This window comes from Chelonia mydas, chromosome 16 (genome assembly GCF_015237465.2).
Source record: "Chelonia mydas isolate rCheMyd1 chromosome 16, rCheMyd1.pri.v2, whole genome shotgun sequence".
In the NCBI taxonomy this organism is placed as follows: Eukaryota; Metazoa; Chordata; order Testudines; family Cheloniidae; genus Chelonia; species Chelonia mydas.
This window is the reverse complement of record NC_057857.1, coordinates 16,554,151-16,567,686: the sequence shown is the minus strand read 5'-3', so window position 1 is coordinate 16,567,686 and position 13,536 is coordinate 16,554,151. Positions and strand designations below refer to the sequence as shown.

The following is a 13,536-nucleotide window of genomic DNA, read 5'->3' as shown; positions in this document are numbered from 1 at the left end:
AGCAGCATGTACACACAGGCTAACACAGCTGCCTGGCCAATGAGTTGAGGAGGTGGAGCTAATCCATCCATTCCCGCCCAAACAGGGAGGTGGTGGAGAAAAGCAAGCCTGCAGTCAGCTTACTTCTGGGCTCCTGGATTCAAGGTCTATGTGACCCATGCATGAGTACAACCGAATTCCTATGCCCCCTTACTCCCTTGTGCCAGCATGTAGTCCGTGTCACTAGCTGGTCCAAATGAGGCCTATTCTTCTTTCCACTCATGCACCCTCTGCTACTTTCAGTGGGAATCCCCCCAGGGAAGAAAACTTGACCCATATATGTTGCATGACACCATAACAGCCTGTTTACAAGAACGCTGGGCAAGAGTGAAACGTGTCAAAGGGTGTTTTGCTTGGCGGCACAGGGCATTTGTCCCCATTGAGCTCCAATGCGTTTCAGGAATGTTAAAAAAAAAAAAAGAAAGGGAATGTGAAGACCATTTAAAGGGCAAGCCATCAGCAGCTGTGCCATCTTCCCCTTCAGCTGCTGGCACGTGTCATCTGCTGACATCACCTAGAACGAACCCAGCATCAGGGCATTTAAATTTTAAAGCACACTTGCCACAGCTGTTTTCACAACACTCTGTAGTCCTACTTAGAGCTGCTCCATGCTGTCCTTCTGAGTTCTCTCTAACCAGCTTTCTTACTGATTTTTTTAAAAGGTTTTATTCCTCTGAATAATAATATTCCTCCGAGTTCTCCTGTGATTTTCACCCATCCCTCAATGGGTTCACTAGTTGCCAAGCTTCTCCTCCCAACTATCAGCAGCCTGGTCTTCCTCCCGACCATCAGTATTGCAGCCAAGCGAAGATTCCACATGGAAGCCATGGTTTATTTCTTCACTATGTTCTTTGTTGCGGTAAGAATTCCTTCTGTTTCTTTTGTTGGCAATGTCCTACTTTACCCCTTTTCTGCAGAGTCTCCGTTGGGAAATAAACATGCAAGTGGGCTGAAGGATTTACAAAACAAACAAACAAACAGGAGTCTTATGAAATACTAACGGGGGGAAACACCATACCCCTGGGGGGGAACATAGCGTATTGCGTATCTGAAAAATACCCACTGTTGGATGCGTCTCCCACTGTGTATTGCCCTGAGTATCCTGAATGAGATTCTTCAGTTTATGATAACAAAGAGCAGTGATCATAGGGAAATATATTTGAATCCTTTATTGTAATTGCACATTTAGGGTGTGGTAGTGTCTGTCGGTTTGTCCGTTACAGTTCGTAAGTGGCCATCCTGTATTCTGGTTTTAAACTGTATTTAAGTAAGTTGATGTTTTGTAATTTTAGACAAAAGCATGCAGTGGAATTATTGATTTTACAATAGCTGAATTATGGTGTAAATTAAAGCTGGGAAAGGGGGAATTTATGGAGTAGCAGAGGAAAGATTGAGGGAGATGCCACAGAGTTATCAAGAAAGATTATTATTAACTTTCCAGTCTGGCCGAACAGTCTTGAAATTGTACTAGCCTAGAGTGAAAATCTATTTGCCTTCCCTTCCCATGATAATAATGGGGGTAAGAAAGCTATTTCGTTCACATGCACACACAGAAATAATTAATTCACTTGCTCTAGTCATGCAGATGAGTAGGACTTTGTACAACTGTTCACTCTATTATTATATACACACATTGTTTAACTATACAGAATAGAATTCGCATCATCGACCTAGTTACCTTTCAGACACAGTGGGGATGAGTGTGGTATAAGAACCTGAACAGAACTGGATTTCTTCCACCATGCCCAATAACTGAACTCATATAATATTTAGCCTTTTTAATCATAGATTTCAAAGCACTTTGTAATGGCAAGTAAGAATCGTTACACCCATGTTACAGATGTAGGGAAACCCAGGCCCTGGAAGATTAAGTGACCTACTCAGCATCATCAAAGCACACATGTCTCCAGATGCACAGTGCAGTGCTCCATCTGCAGGACCACGCTCATCCCTTATTATAAAGGCCAGCCTTGTTAACAGGGAAAAAAATCCTACTAGCATCTAAAAACCTACCAGACTGGCTAATAAAACTGTACCATGCCACGTAAACACATTTGGCACCATTTTAGGACCTATTACAACTCCCACTGAAGCCAATAGAAAACTTGCCAAGGACTTCGATAGGAGGTGGATCGGGCCCTTAGAGAATAATCTGAAGATGCAAAATATTAAAATGTAAGAAAAGGGAGACAGCTGCCAGGGCTGTCAGAGTATGTCAGGACGAGCAATGCAGTGTTGCAGCTGCTGCTGCATTGTATAGTCCCACTCAGACTCCCCCACAGGAAATTCTTCAGCCCAGTGAAAGCATCTGTCCATCTTAGACAAGTGCTTCTACTTCAGCCAGAAATGCTCTCTCCAACTCTCTCCTCCCCATCTCCAGCCTTCTCAAAGCCCAGCACCAAGCCGGGGGGGGGAGTTCTCTCAATGGCAAAAGCTGCCATAGAAAAGAGAATGGGCTGAAGAATTTGCAGCAATTCTCACTGTAAACGATATTGGTGTCCCCAGAGAGAAACGCTGGCAAGAATTGTGTCAGGTCCATTTGTTGCCAAATGGGTAAGAGACCAAATCAGGAATGGAGAAGCATCTCAGAGCTAGCAGAGGGGGCGTAGTGGAGTCTAGTTGTCTGAGGAAGAAACTAGAGCTAGGCAAATACATACGACAAAAGAATTCCCACAAATATGCCTTTGATATTCCCAGTGAATTTCCTTTGCCTGTGCTCATACCCATTGTGCATGAAAACGTTTTGCAAATATTGTAGCGAATGAGTTTACGGGCAGGAACGTCCATTGAACCAGTGACTATTAAGGGAATGCTGCAGAGCTTGAAACTCGCCCTTATACAGAGAAACAGCACAAAGGCCTAGGCACAGTGTAAGTCCTATTTAGGCTCAGTTGTGGCTGACCCCTGCCTTGGTAATGTGCCTTTGAATTATCCTTTTTAATAGATTTACCATGCATGTGATGGACCTGGTTTGTCAGTGCTGTGTTTCATGCGGTATGATATCCTGGAGTATTTCAGCATCTACGGGACGGCTTTGTCCATTTGGGTGTCACTGATGGGTAAGCATGAGTCTTTGTCAGTTCTTAACATGTTGCAATATTTGTGGGTTGGTGTTTTAGGGTACAGGACTTGTTGGTGTCTGTGTCACGATGGTTAGTGGGTCTTCAGTCATGAGAGAGATGCTGTCCCCTATGACCCCCAATTATAGGAGCCAACTTTGAGATATTTCCTTATGGAACCCAACCCAAGCTGTGGATTCCTATGATTTGAATTGTGCTAGGGCCTCAGGCCTGTAATGGGTCCCACTGTGCTAGGTGCTGTACAAACTCAGAACAAATAGACAGTACCTGTCCTAAAGAGTGGCTGGAAAAGCTCTGGATCTGGAGACAAGCACTGATTCTTGACAGGTCTGTTTAGGTATTTGTACCACATTCCTCACCCTGGAAGCCAAGAAGCCCACAGATGGATGTCCACCACCATTATCAACTCTTAAGCAAATCTTTTTATACCAGGGCTCATTTCTTCAAACTCTGGCAAACATACATAAGCAAATCAAAACTCATTTCTTCTAACAAATAAATCCCCCTGGTTTATCAGGACCTAATTTTGGCTGTGAGGAAATATCAGAGCATGTTGGGAAATGGAAAAAATATCTCATTACCCTTTTTTATTTAAAATCTGTGGGTTTTGACCATTTTCATTTTTTCCTTTCCCCCCGCCGTGTTTCCCATTTCCCTGCTTTCTTTTTCTCCCTTCTTCCATAAAGGGAAAAGAAAGGGCAAAGAAAAAAAGAAAAACAAAAGACTACATTTTCCCTCCTTGATACGGTCAACACATTCTTTGAAAAAACTTTTTCACAAGAATTTCTGATTTTGGCAAAAAAGCCAGTTTTCAACAAAAAAATGATTCATTCAAAAAATTCCAACCAACTCTAGAATATATGTTCTCTACCTTGATTCACGTGAACGACTGACAAATCACTCAACTCTACCAACCTTCCCAATGCTCAAGTGAGAGTTTACATCACATTCCCAACATGCCTTGAGACCATTTTATCCCCACCTCTCTGGTCTCTTTTGATGGAAGGATGACTTGGCCAACATGGCCCTTCCAGGCCAGGGTATCCAGAATTTATGCAGCATTTACACAGAAAAGGGGGACTGGAATACTTCACCCCACAACTAGGAACATGATAAACCTTCTGTATGTTAAAATGAGTGTGGGAAAAGTTAATCACAAATATGGTTGAGCTCAACAACAGTTTGAATATCAAGGGAAGGGTTCAGCTTGGTTCCTAGTCTATCCATCGTGTGTGTAGTCTCCTTTGTGATGACTTTAAAAAAATAGGCAAATAAGATTCCAGGGCCATTCTCCACTCGATTAGAGCAATTTCAAGGTAAATGAGTTTTAATCTCTATAACTTGGCTGGTTGCAGCTCGGTTGAACTTGATTGCTTTACTATTGAATTTTACAAAAAATAAAAAAATCAGAACTAAGAGGTTTAAACTATTGACCAGCAGGGAAACAAATTAAAATGCGGACATTTATCCCTGTAAAAATGTGATCCAAGGACATAGAAGGTGTGGTGACTGAAATGTGGGATAGCTTTTCACCATGTTGCTTGTAAAGATTGAACACACATGTGCGTACGTACAGACCCTTGGGCATGTTTCCTGGAATGCAAATCCAGGACAGCCATAACACAGCTGGGTAAGCTGGAAAAGCATGGAGCCCACTGGGATCCATAACTTTTAATCAGTTATTACCTGATTCTGTGCTAAACAAAAGCCTCTAATAATTTACTTGCACTGGCGACTTCAAGTTTCCAAACTTCAAGCAGGTGTCTGTGCAGCCTATGCTGCATCCAGAGCGAGTTAGCAGGATTCAGATCTTAGGGTGGACAGGGCCCGAATAGTCCTATAGGGTCACATGTAGAAGATGGTGCAAAGTCATTAGGGCAGAGGGCTCAAAGTGAAGAGAATAAGGAGGAAGCTAGAGATCCTACCATGCCTCACCATTGGCTCAATTGGCTCAAGTGCCTTGGCCTGTCCACCTGGAAAACTGAATATTACGTTGTTCCCCAGGATCTCCTGGGAAAGTGAATTCAGCCACCACACCCTGAAACCTCTAGAGTTTGGTTGGCACTTGCAAAGTCAACTAGGGGAATTTAGCTACACAAGTCCCACATTCACATCCTCCCTAATTGAATCAGCCTCGTTCGCACTAAACCCCCCCACCACCACCACTTGGTAAGGCAACTCCCATCTTTTCATGTGCTGTATATTTATTCCTCCTTACTTGTATTTTCCACTCCATGCATCTGATGAAGTGGGTTATATCCCACGAAAGCTTATGCCCAAATAAATTTGATAGTCGCTAAGGTGCCACAAGGACTCCTCGTTGTTTTTACAAGTCCCACTGAAATTAATGGGAGCTGTGTGGCTAAAGTCACCATCATCCTTGGAAATCTTAACCTTTGGGTAAACTTTTCAAAAGTGTCTAAGTCAGGCAGGGCCAAACAGTGGCTCGTGAGCTGCACACAGCTCTTTTACAGTTAAAGTGTGGCTCGCGGAGCTCCCCCTCCACACACAACCATTCTCTATCTACCAGACTGGGCTGGGGGGAGCTTGGGGTTTCTGCGCTGCAGGGAGGGGTGTCTAAGGGCTTTAGCCCCACAGGTGGCCATCAGAGCAGAAGCCCCAGGCCTCAGCAGATGCCACCCCATGGGGTTGGCTGTGCGTGTCTTGCGGGTCTTGAACTTCTGAAAATTATTGTGTGTGGCTCAGAGGGTCAGTAAGTTTGGCCACTCCTGATCTAAGTGATTTTGAAGCCTAATTTCCATTTTGAAAAGGGACTGAGTCCCTTAAGAGCCTAAATCCCTTTGACTTTCAATGAGAGGCAGGCTCCTGGGTGCCTGTGTCACTTAGAAAAATGGAACTTATGTTCCTAAATCTCTGAGATACTTGAAAAGTTTTACCCTTTGTCTCTTTCTGCAAAGGTGCCTTGGAGAGCCACACACAAGAGAACGCTGAGCCTGTGAGCCCTTGTCTGCACAGCTGTGGGTCACACTTGGTGTGGCCCTGAAATAATCGTGCAGTTTATATTCCCTACAAATAACCCAGCAAGTCCTGTCTCACACTAGGGTACTCAAGAACTAGATGGGCCCAAGTTCCGCCTGAACAATTAACAAGATTTCTGCTGTTTGATCTCCTCATAGCACTTTACTGGGAAGAAATGATCGTCGTGGCTAATATTGTTAGCATGTCTGTGTTTGTACAGCACCTAGCACATTAAGGTCCTAGCTTATGACTCAGGCCCCTAGGCAGCACAGTAATACAAATAATTAATAATAATCACAATTATGTCATGCCATCATGTGGAACAATGGGAAATATCCACTTTGTGCCACTGCCCAGCACAATACAATGCAGTCTTGTGCTGTTCCAAACCTTAATTGTTTTGACAGACAAGCAGAAAATATCAGAGGCCAGCTTCCTACTGCTTCTCTCGGTCTGTAATTGATGACTTGGGGGAAGGAGGTAGCCAGCTACACAGTGCTAACTGATCCAATCCTGGGCAGTTTGTCAGCTGGGAAAGCCGCCACGTGAAATATTATAAAGCACTGAGTGGGCCATCAGACTGAATGAATATTCCTAGCCCTATTTGTTCTGCGTGCAGAGAGGGCCAGGTGCTGTAGAATGAGCTGGTCTTAGATTGCTCCATTTTAAAGTTGTTCTTAAAAACCTCTGATGGCAGTGATTCTACCACCTCCCTTGGAAGCCTGTTCCAGAGCTTAACTACCCTTAGAGTCAGACAGTTTTTCCTACTATCGAACCTAAATCTCCCCTGCTGCACATTAAGCCCATTACTTCTAGGCCTACCTTCAACGGACGTGGAGAACAATTGATCACCTTCCTCTTTGACGGCAGTTGGTGTTCCCTGTGTAAGATACGTCTAGGAACCTCAGTATGTCCCCACTGCGCCGAAATGCGCCCCAAAGTCCTGTCTGCAGCTAGAATCTCACTTTCTGGGAGAGAGCTTTGCCGCGTCTCCAGCTGGTGTTCTGCTAACCTCCCCTTAACCCCTGCTTGCCTGGAGGCAAGGAGCTCTGGTGATCTCAGTGGTCTTTGAAGCTATCTTAGGTGCGACACTGTAGGTGATTCTCTCACCTCTGACTAAAGCTGGCCCTGGTTGAGAAGGAAGGAGGAAATGAACTGGAGGGTAGAACATTTTCATGAGACATTAAATTACACTTTTTTATCTCAGAGAGCCTGGGAGTCAGGAAATCTGGGATCTACTCCCAGCTCTGCTAGAGGTTTCCTGCCCACCCTTGGGCAAGCCACTTTGACTCTCTATGCCTCACTTTCCCCATGCACTGTATAATAACACCGACCTAATAGAGGAGTGGTGGGGTTAGGGTCAAATTCTCAGGGCTTCCATCAGCCATGTTTAGCCCAAAGTGAACCCTTGGATGGAAGCTGCTGTAGAAACACCAAGTATCTGGAGCAAATCAAAGCAATGGAAGATTAGATGCTCTGATCCTCACTTTGGTTTGTGCCTTGCAGCTCTGGCAGAGTTTGATGAGCCTAAAAGGTCGACCTTTGTGATGTTCGGCGTGCTCACTATAGCAGTGAGGATTTACCATGACCGATGGGGATACGGCGTCTACTCAGGACCAATCGGGACGGCCGTCCTTGTGATAACCGTGAAATGGGTAAGTAAGAAGCCAGCTGGCCACTTCACATGGGCTAAAATTCACTTCTGGACAGAGAGCTGCAAAGTTCTATCCACCACATCAGTCCCATGTAAGCCCTGAGGTCTGCTTGTACCCACCTCTCAGCCTACCATCAAAGAACAGATTGGGAGTTTCCCAGTAAAGCTTTCAAGCGACAGAGAAGACACTGCAGGGGGAATAATTTTCTTTTCTAAACCAAAGTTTGCTGCGCATTTTGACATTGGGGCTGGATTCAGAAGGGAAATGGAGTTATTCTGTGTTCAGTGAAAACGGAAAGCAGGCAAATAACAAAAAGCTTTTGTGATCATTGCCGGATTTGATTGGTCTGAGCCACTCTAGCGGATCTCATGTTCTTATGTTTCTAGTCATCAAGAATATATTTATGGAGTTTTTACAATAACCAAGAGGCAGTGTGGTCTGGTAAATTGCCCTGAAATCAATGGAAAATTTACCTAAAAACAGGTGGTACAGCAGAGCCATAATTCTGGTGGAACAAACACAGGTCTGATTCTGTTTTAAGGCTACACAACGTGGCTTCCAACTTCTGGGGGTGACTAGAAAACAGTGGCCTTCCAAATGGCATATTATGCAGCAAACCATAGGTTGCCACGAGTCAGATTTATTAAAGAGAGTGTCAGAGTTATTAGAGAGAGAGAGTGTGTGTAAAATTGATAGAACAAAAACTGTGTAAGGACCAAGCATCATGGAAAATTCAGTGAGCCCAGTCCCAAGTTAATAATGTCACTAACCTTCACTCCTTTATTAGTATTTATTGTATTACTGTAGCTCAGGGGTCGGCAACCTTCGGCGCGCAGCCCAACAGGGTAATCTGCTGGCGGGCGGTGAGACATTTTGTTTACGTTGACTGTCCGCAGGCACGGCCCCCCGCAGCTCCCAGCGGCCGCGGTTCGCCATTCCCAGCCAATAGGAGCTGCGGGTTGGGGTGCATTGTCAGAATGATGTGATGGCCTAATAAAAAGGGATTTGCTGTGGCGAAGGGAAAAGTAGCCAAGTGCCTGCCCACACTGTACCTTGCTCTACTCAAGACTCACTCTTGAAAGCAGCAAACAAGGGCACAATCTTCTCGATCTCATGTCCGGTCCCAGGCGTTAAGAGCTTTAGGATCAAAGAGAGTAACCCAACCAGCCAGTCACTATCAGAGGTTTTGCTTGCTTTGCTTTTTAATTGCATGGGATCTTTCAGAAGCTGAACAACGAGATTGAACATGGGGTGAAAGGGCTTCACGTGCTTTCTGTTCCCTTCCAGCTGCAGAAGATGAAAGAGAAGAGAGGCCTGTACCCCGACAAGAGCGTCTACACACAACAGATAGGCCCAGGCTTCTGCTTTGGGGCGTTAGCACTCATGCTGAGATTCTTCTTTGAGGTACCTGTCTGCACAATAAATTACAGTGATAATGACAGGGTGTGAAGGAGATTCCCAGGGTAAGAGGATCTCTGGCTCAAATCCAACCCAGGCCAGAATTCATCTAAAATTATTGCCTAGTCAGCAGGTCTTAGTCTTAGTCCAGGTGCCAGCGGACAGGTGTCCATTTCACATACAAAAACCACTGCCAGAGGCTCACCTGAGCAGACATTGTGCTGAGTAGTGATTTAGGTGCCTACATCCCTGTTTTGGCTCCCTGCAATCCCCAAGACTCCCGCCGAACTCTGTAGGTGCCTAAACTCACTCGGCACCTAAGTGTCAGGTGAAAGGTCCCTCGGTGCCCAGGTTGCTGCCTCTGAACATGCGTGTGGCTGCCTCACCCTAAGCGTCTGGAGGCCTATCTCCCGCCTAAGCCCCAGAGCAACTCGCATACCACGGGAAGCCGGGCATTCATCCGCCTAAATCATATGCGGGGCCCAATCCAGTAGACATACGCTGAGGCCACATAATGGATTGGACCCCCTACGAAATCCTGCTGAAGAAGGAAGGGGTGGGGCCACTACCTAGCAGTTAGAGTGCTCACCTGGACTGTCGGAGACCCAGGTTCAATTCCCTCCCTCGTCGGCATCTCCCATTGGCTAGCTTCCTGGCGTTCTGGCTTTTGCGGATTACATTGGCCCCTATCTTCCCCATGCATTGTATTGGATCCTAGGTGCCTCACTCAGGCTTTGTGGATCGCAGTGTTGTTTTCTAAGCATCTAAAAGGTGGGCTCTGCGTATTGCAACACCTAAATCCCTTCATGGACCCCACCCTTCTTGCCCTAACTCACTGCACCACAAGGCCCTGGGGAGCTCTGCCAGAGGTGCTAATAAGACTATTTAAATGGACGGCTTCTCACAGTGGGCATGCCACCCTCTCATGCAGCTCCCCACGGGAATGCCTTCAACCCAGCGCACTGAACGGCTTAAAAAGGAGGAAAACTGGTCTATTAATAGAGCCCTGCAAATCTGCAGATATCCACTTTATATCCACGGATATCCATGGACTATGTTTGCAGATCGCGGATCGGATGTGGATACAAATTTTGTGTCTGTGCAGGCCTCTATCTATTAATTACAACCAGAGTTGGGCAAAGAATTGACAGCGAATCATTTAGTTGATGAAGATTTTTTCGTCTCTTTTTCCATTGGCAAATTGTCTGTGAACAGCTCACAATTTTCTCCAGTGGGGGGACCTCTTGAAAATCTGGCCCTGTGTGATTTAGCCAAAGGTCAAAACCCATATCAGTGGCAGAGTGAGGAACAGAACCCAGGAGTTCTGATGAAGGGCCTGATTCAATGTCCACTGAACTCAGTGGAAGGATGCTGATTGACTCCAATGGGCATTGGATTGGGCCCGCAACCTTCTGCTGTAACCACTAGACTATACTCTTTTCCTGTACAGAAGGCCCTGCGTCACCAATGTCCATGAAGAAAAGGGGACATAACACTCTCGACCCTGCCTCTTGCTGAGCATGTGTTCAGCCCTTGGGTTACTGCCATTTTGTGCATTGGGAGCAAATCGATACGACTTCACAGGGCTGCCAGAGGATTATTTTTCAAAGCTTTAAGTAATTGCAACTTCTAGCAGAACATAAAAGCGTCACTTAGCACAAATTCCCCTCCCCCCAATCCACAATCTCCTCCTTCCTTCTGCTTGAGCTTCTCCTAAGCCGTGTAATGAAACACTTCATTCAAGAGCAGGGAAATGTGCAAATCAGCCTGTGTTAAGTCCACTTTACTTTTCCATGGCTGCCTGTTTAAGGCTGGAAACCCTTTTTTCAGCACTGAAGGGAGGCAGAGGTCTCAGGATCTCATTTCTGGGCTGGTGGGTGTGACCGGTATTGCCCAGATGGCCTGTAACAGAAGAGGGGACGGGTAGGCCGTGGACACAGAGCATTTATCAGTGATGCTCCTCGAAGGGCGAGATTTTCCAAAGAGCTCAGTGCTCCCATTGAGACACCTGAATAAAGGCCCCATTTTCAGAAGTCCTCTGCATTCATCCTGGCCAAAATAGAAGCCAATCTCTTTTGGAAACTTGGTCTTGTTGCGGAGGCAAACCACACTGGGCCAGGTAGTTGTGAGTCTATTTGGACACAGCTCCTTTGTGGGAGACCATGAGTTGCAAATATGTTCACACCATAAGGGTGAAATTACACCAGAGACCAGCCTCATGAGGGCATATTCCATGTCTATGGGGATTTGCCAGTACTGGGTCTAAGTTCAGGCGTACCAAAGCAGTAGAAGCCTGCTGTACCATCTTAGGTGAGAGGTACTGCAATTTCTGGCACTTCGGGAGAATCAAAAGGCTTTCGCAGTGAGTTGCTAGATGCTATACCGTGGTCTCTTAATCTCAGTGCCCCAAGCCATGCTGGTATCTCTGTGATACGGCACACAGCAAATCTCCAGAGCTTCCCAGACAGGAGGTTCCAGCAGCAACAGCCACCCAGAGCTCAGTGAAAAGTGCAACAAATAGTTCACCTCCCTTTTGTTTTCACTTACTGTGAGCATCCGCGTGACTGGTCTTTACTAGCATGAATGGCCCTCAGAGCGCAACCTTTCAGCATGCACATCCAAGCATCAGCAGAGAGCTAAATGTAGTACAGTGGAAGAGAATTCATTTTAAATCTGGTTTCTGCAGCAGGCATTCACACCAGAAATCCGCTGACGGGCCTGATCCAAAGTCCACTGAAGTCAATGGAAAGACTGCTGCTGACTTCAATGGGTTTTGGATCAGGCCCTCGAAGAGCATTGCTCATCCAGTCAGGGAACAGAAATAATACCATGTGATTTATTTGACCAATCGCAACTAAGCAACACAGCTTGAATTTCAAATAGCAAGGCACTGAGTGAAAAGGGAAAAAGGCTGAATGGGGTGCCAGGGCAGAGAACCATGGGATTAAATCTGTCCTGTGTATATATGAAATACTCTAAAATTTCAGTGATGTGAGAATCTTGAACCCAGAGAGGACGCAAATCCTCCAGCAGTGGAAACTCTCACTGACTCTCTCTTTGGTTTCAGGAGTGGGATTACACCTACGTGCATAGCTTCTACCATTGTGCTTTGGCCATGTCCTTTGTCCTGTTGCTGCCCAAGGTGAACAAGAAGGCAGGGAATGGAGGAAACCCCGCCAAACTGGACTGCTCCACTCTCTGCTGCTGCGTGTGATAAGAGTCTCCCCCTGCCTGGAGGCTGGAGCGCCTGTATCCCAACACGCACCTGTTCGCCACCTGGAAGGACCCTACGAAAGTTATGCAGCCCTCGCTCGTTAGTCCAGTGGGGATTGTGACCAGAAACAAGCTGCCAGCTCTGAAGCTTTTTTCCCTGCGGTGGAAAAGAATTCCACTGCCACCCCCCACACCAAAATGCAGGTTGTTACAAATTTTTAATTTGCTGATGAACAAAACTGGTCCTATTCAACCTGAAAGGCCTTGTCCCTTGGCCATCATTCATACCAGAGGCTTCCATGTGTCCATGTAGCCAGCTGATAACTTTCTCAGTAACTGTGTGTATATTCCCCAAAGAGAAACTTTTCTCCACCTTAGAGAAGTCCTGGCTGGCAAGTGATCCTGTCCATTGGCTACTGAGTAAATCCAGCAGGTCTTTGCATCCCCTAGAGAGTTTGGTGGGTCACATATCCCCATGGGGCATCACATTTCATTTGCCTTTGGAAATGAGCGTTAATGTTGCACTTTGCACACTTGCAAGTGTGAGTTTGCTAAACCTGAGTGAGTGGGGTTTTGCTTTTTGTAACACTGAAATAACAGAGCCTGTATTTTTGCTAGAAATTTACTATTTTATTTACACCTTCTCTTAACATTATATGTTTAACATGTTGATTTTGTAAGTATGGCCCAACCGAACCTTCAACACTGTGATTTGGGTACAGAGCAGATACCAGTGTTGTGGGTCACACAACTATCCTAGCCTTAATGTCATTATTAGATGTTTAGAGAGAGCCACGAATGTACAGGGCACCTTACAGACAGAGAGGAGACAGAATCTCTGCCCTTGAGAGCTTACAGCCTAAATAAGGCCAGACAAACACAAGAGAAGACAACTGTGCAGAAGAGGGAGAGGGGAAGATTTGTGAGGAATTGGCTGAAGAGGAATGTGAAGAAGGAGAGAGGACCAAGAGAGACTGTCCCAGGTGTAAAGAGCAACATGACGATTGGCTCAGAGGCCATGGCCCTGAATGACCGAGGAGGCCAGCTGAAATCTGAGGTTATAGACACCCTAGATGGGAGAGGATCTGAATCCAGCCTACTGCTCTGAAGGTCCTGCGGGGGCACTGGCAGGGTGCCGGGGGGACACAGGTAGCCTAGCTTGGAACTCTGGT

The 13,536-nt window shown here is 46.0% G+C and overlaps 1 protein-coding gene across 1 annotated transcript; it reads left to right on the top strand.

The window, feature by feature from the left end:
- Positions 1 to 716: 716 nt before the first annotated feature.
- MYMK (myomaker, myoblast fusion factor) lies at positions 717 to 12,490 on the top strand. Its single transcript, XM_007061017.3, has 5 exons — positions 717 to 898; positions 2,984 to 3,098; positions 7,605 to 7,753; positions 9,041 to 9,157; positions 12,219 to 12,490. The coding sequence occupies exons 1-5, from the start codon at positions 764 to 766 to the stop codon at positions 12,363 to 12,365; spliced, it is 663 nt and encodes a 220-aa protein (XP_007061079.1). The 5' UTR covers positions 717 to 763; the 3' UTR covers positions 12,366 to 12,490.
- Positions 12,491 to 13,536: the final 1,046 nt, after the last annotated feature.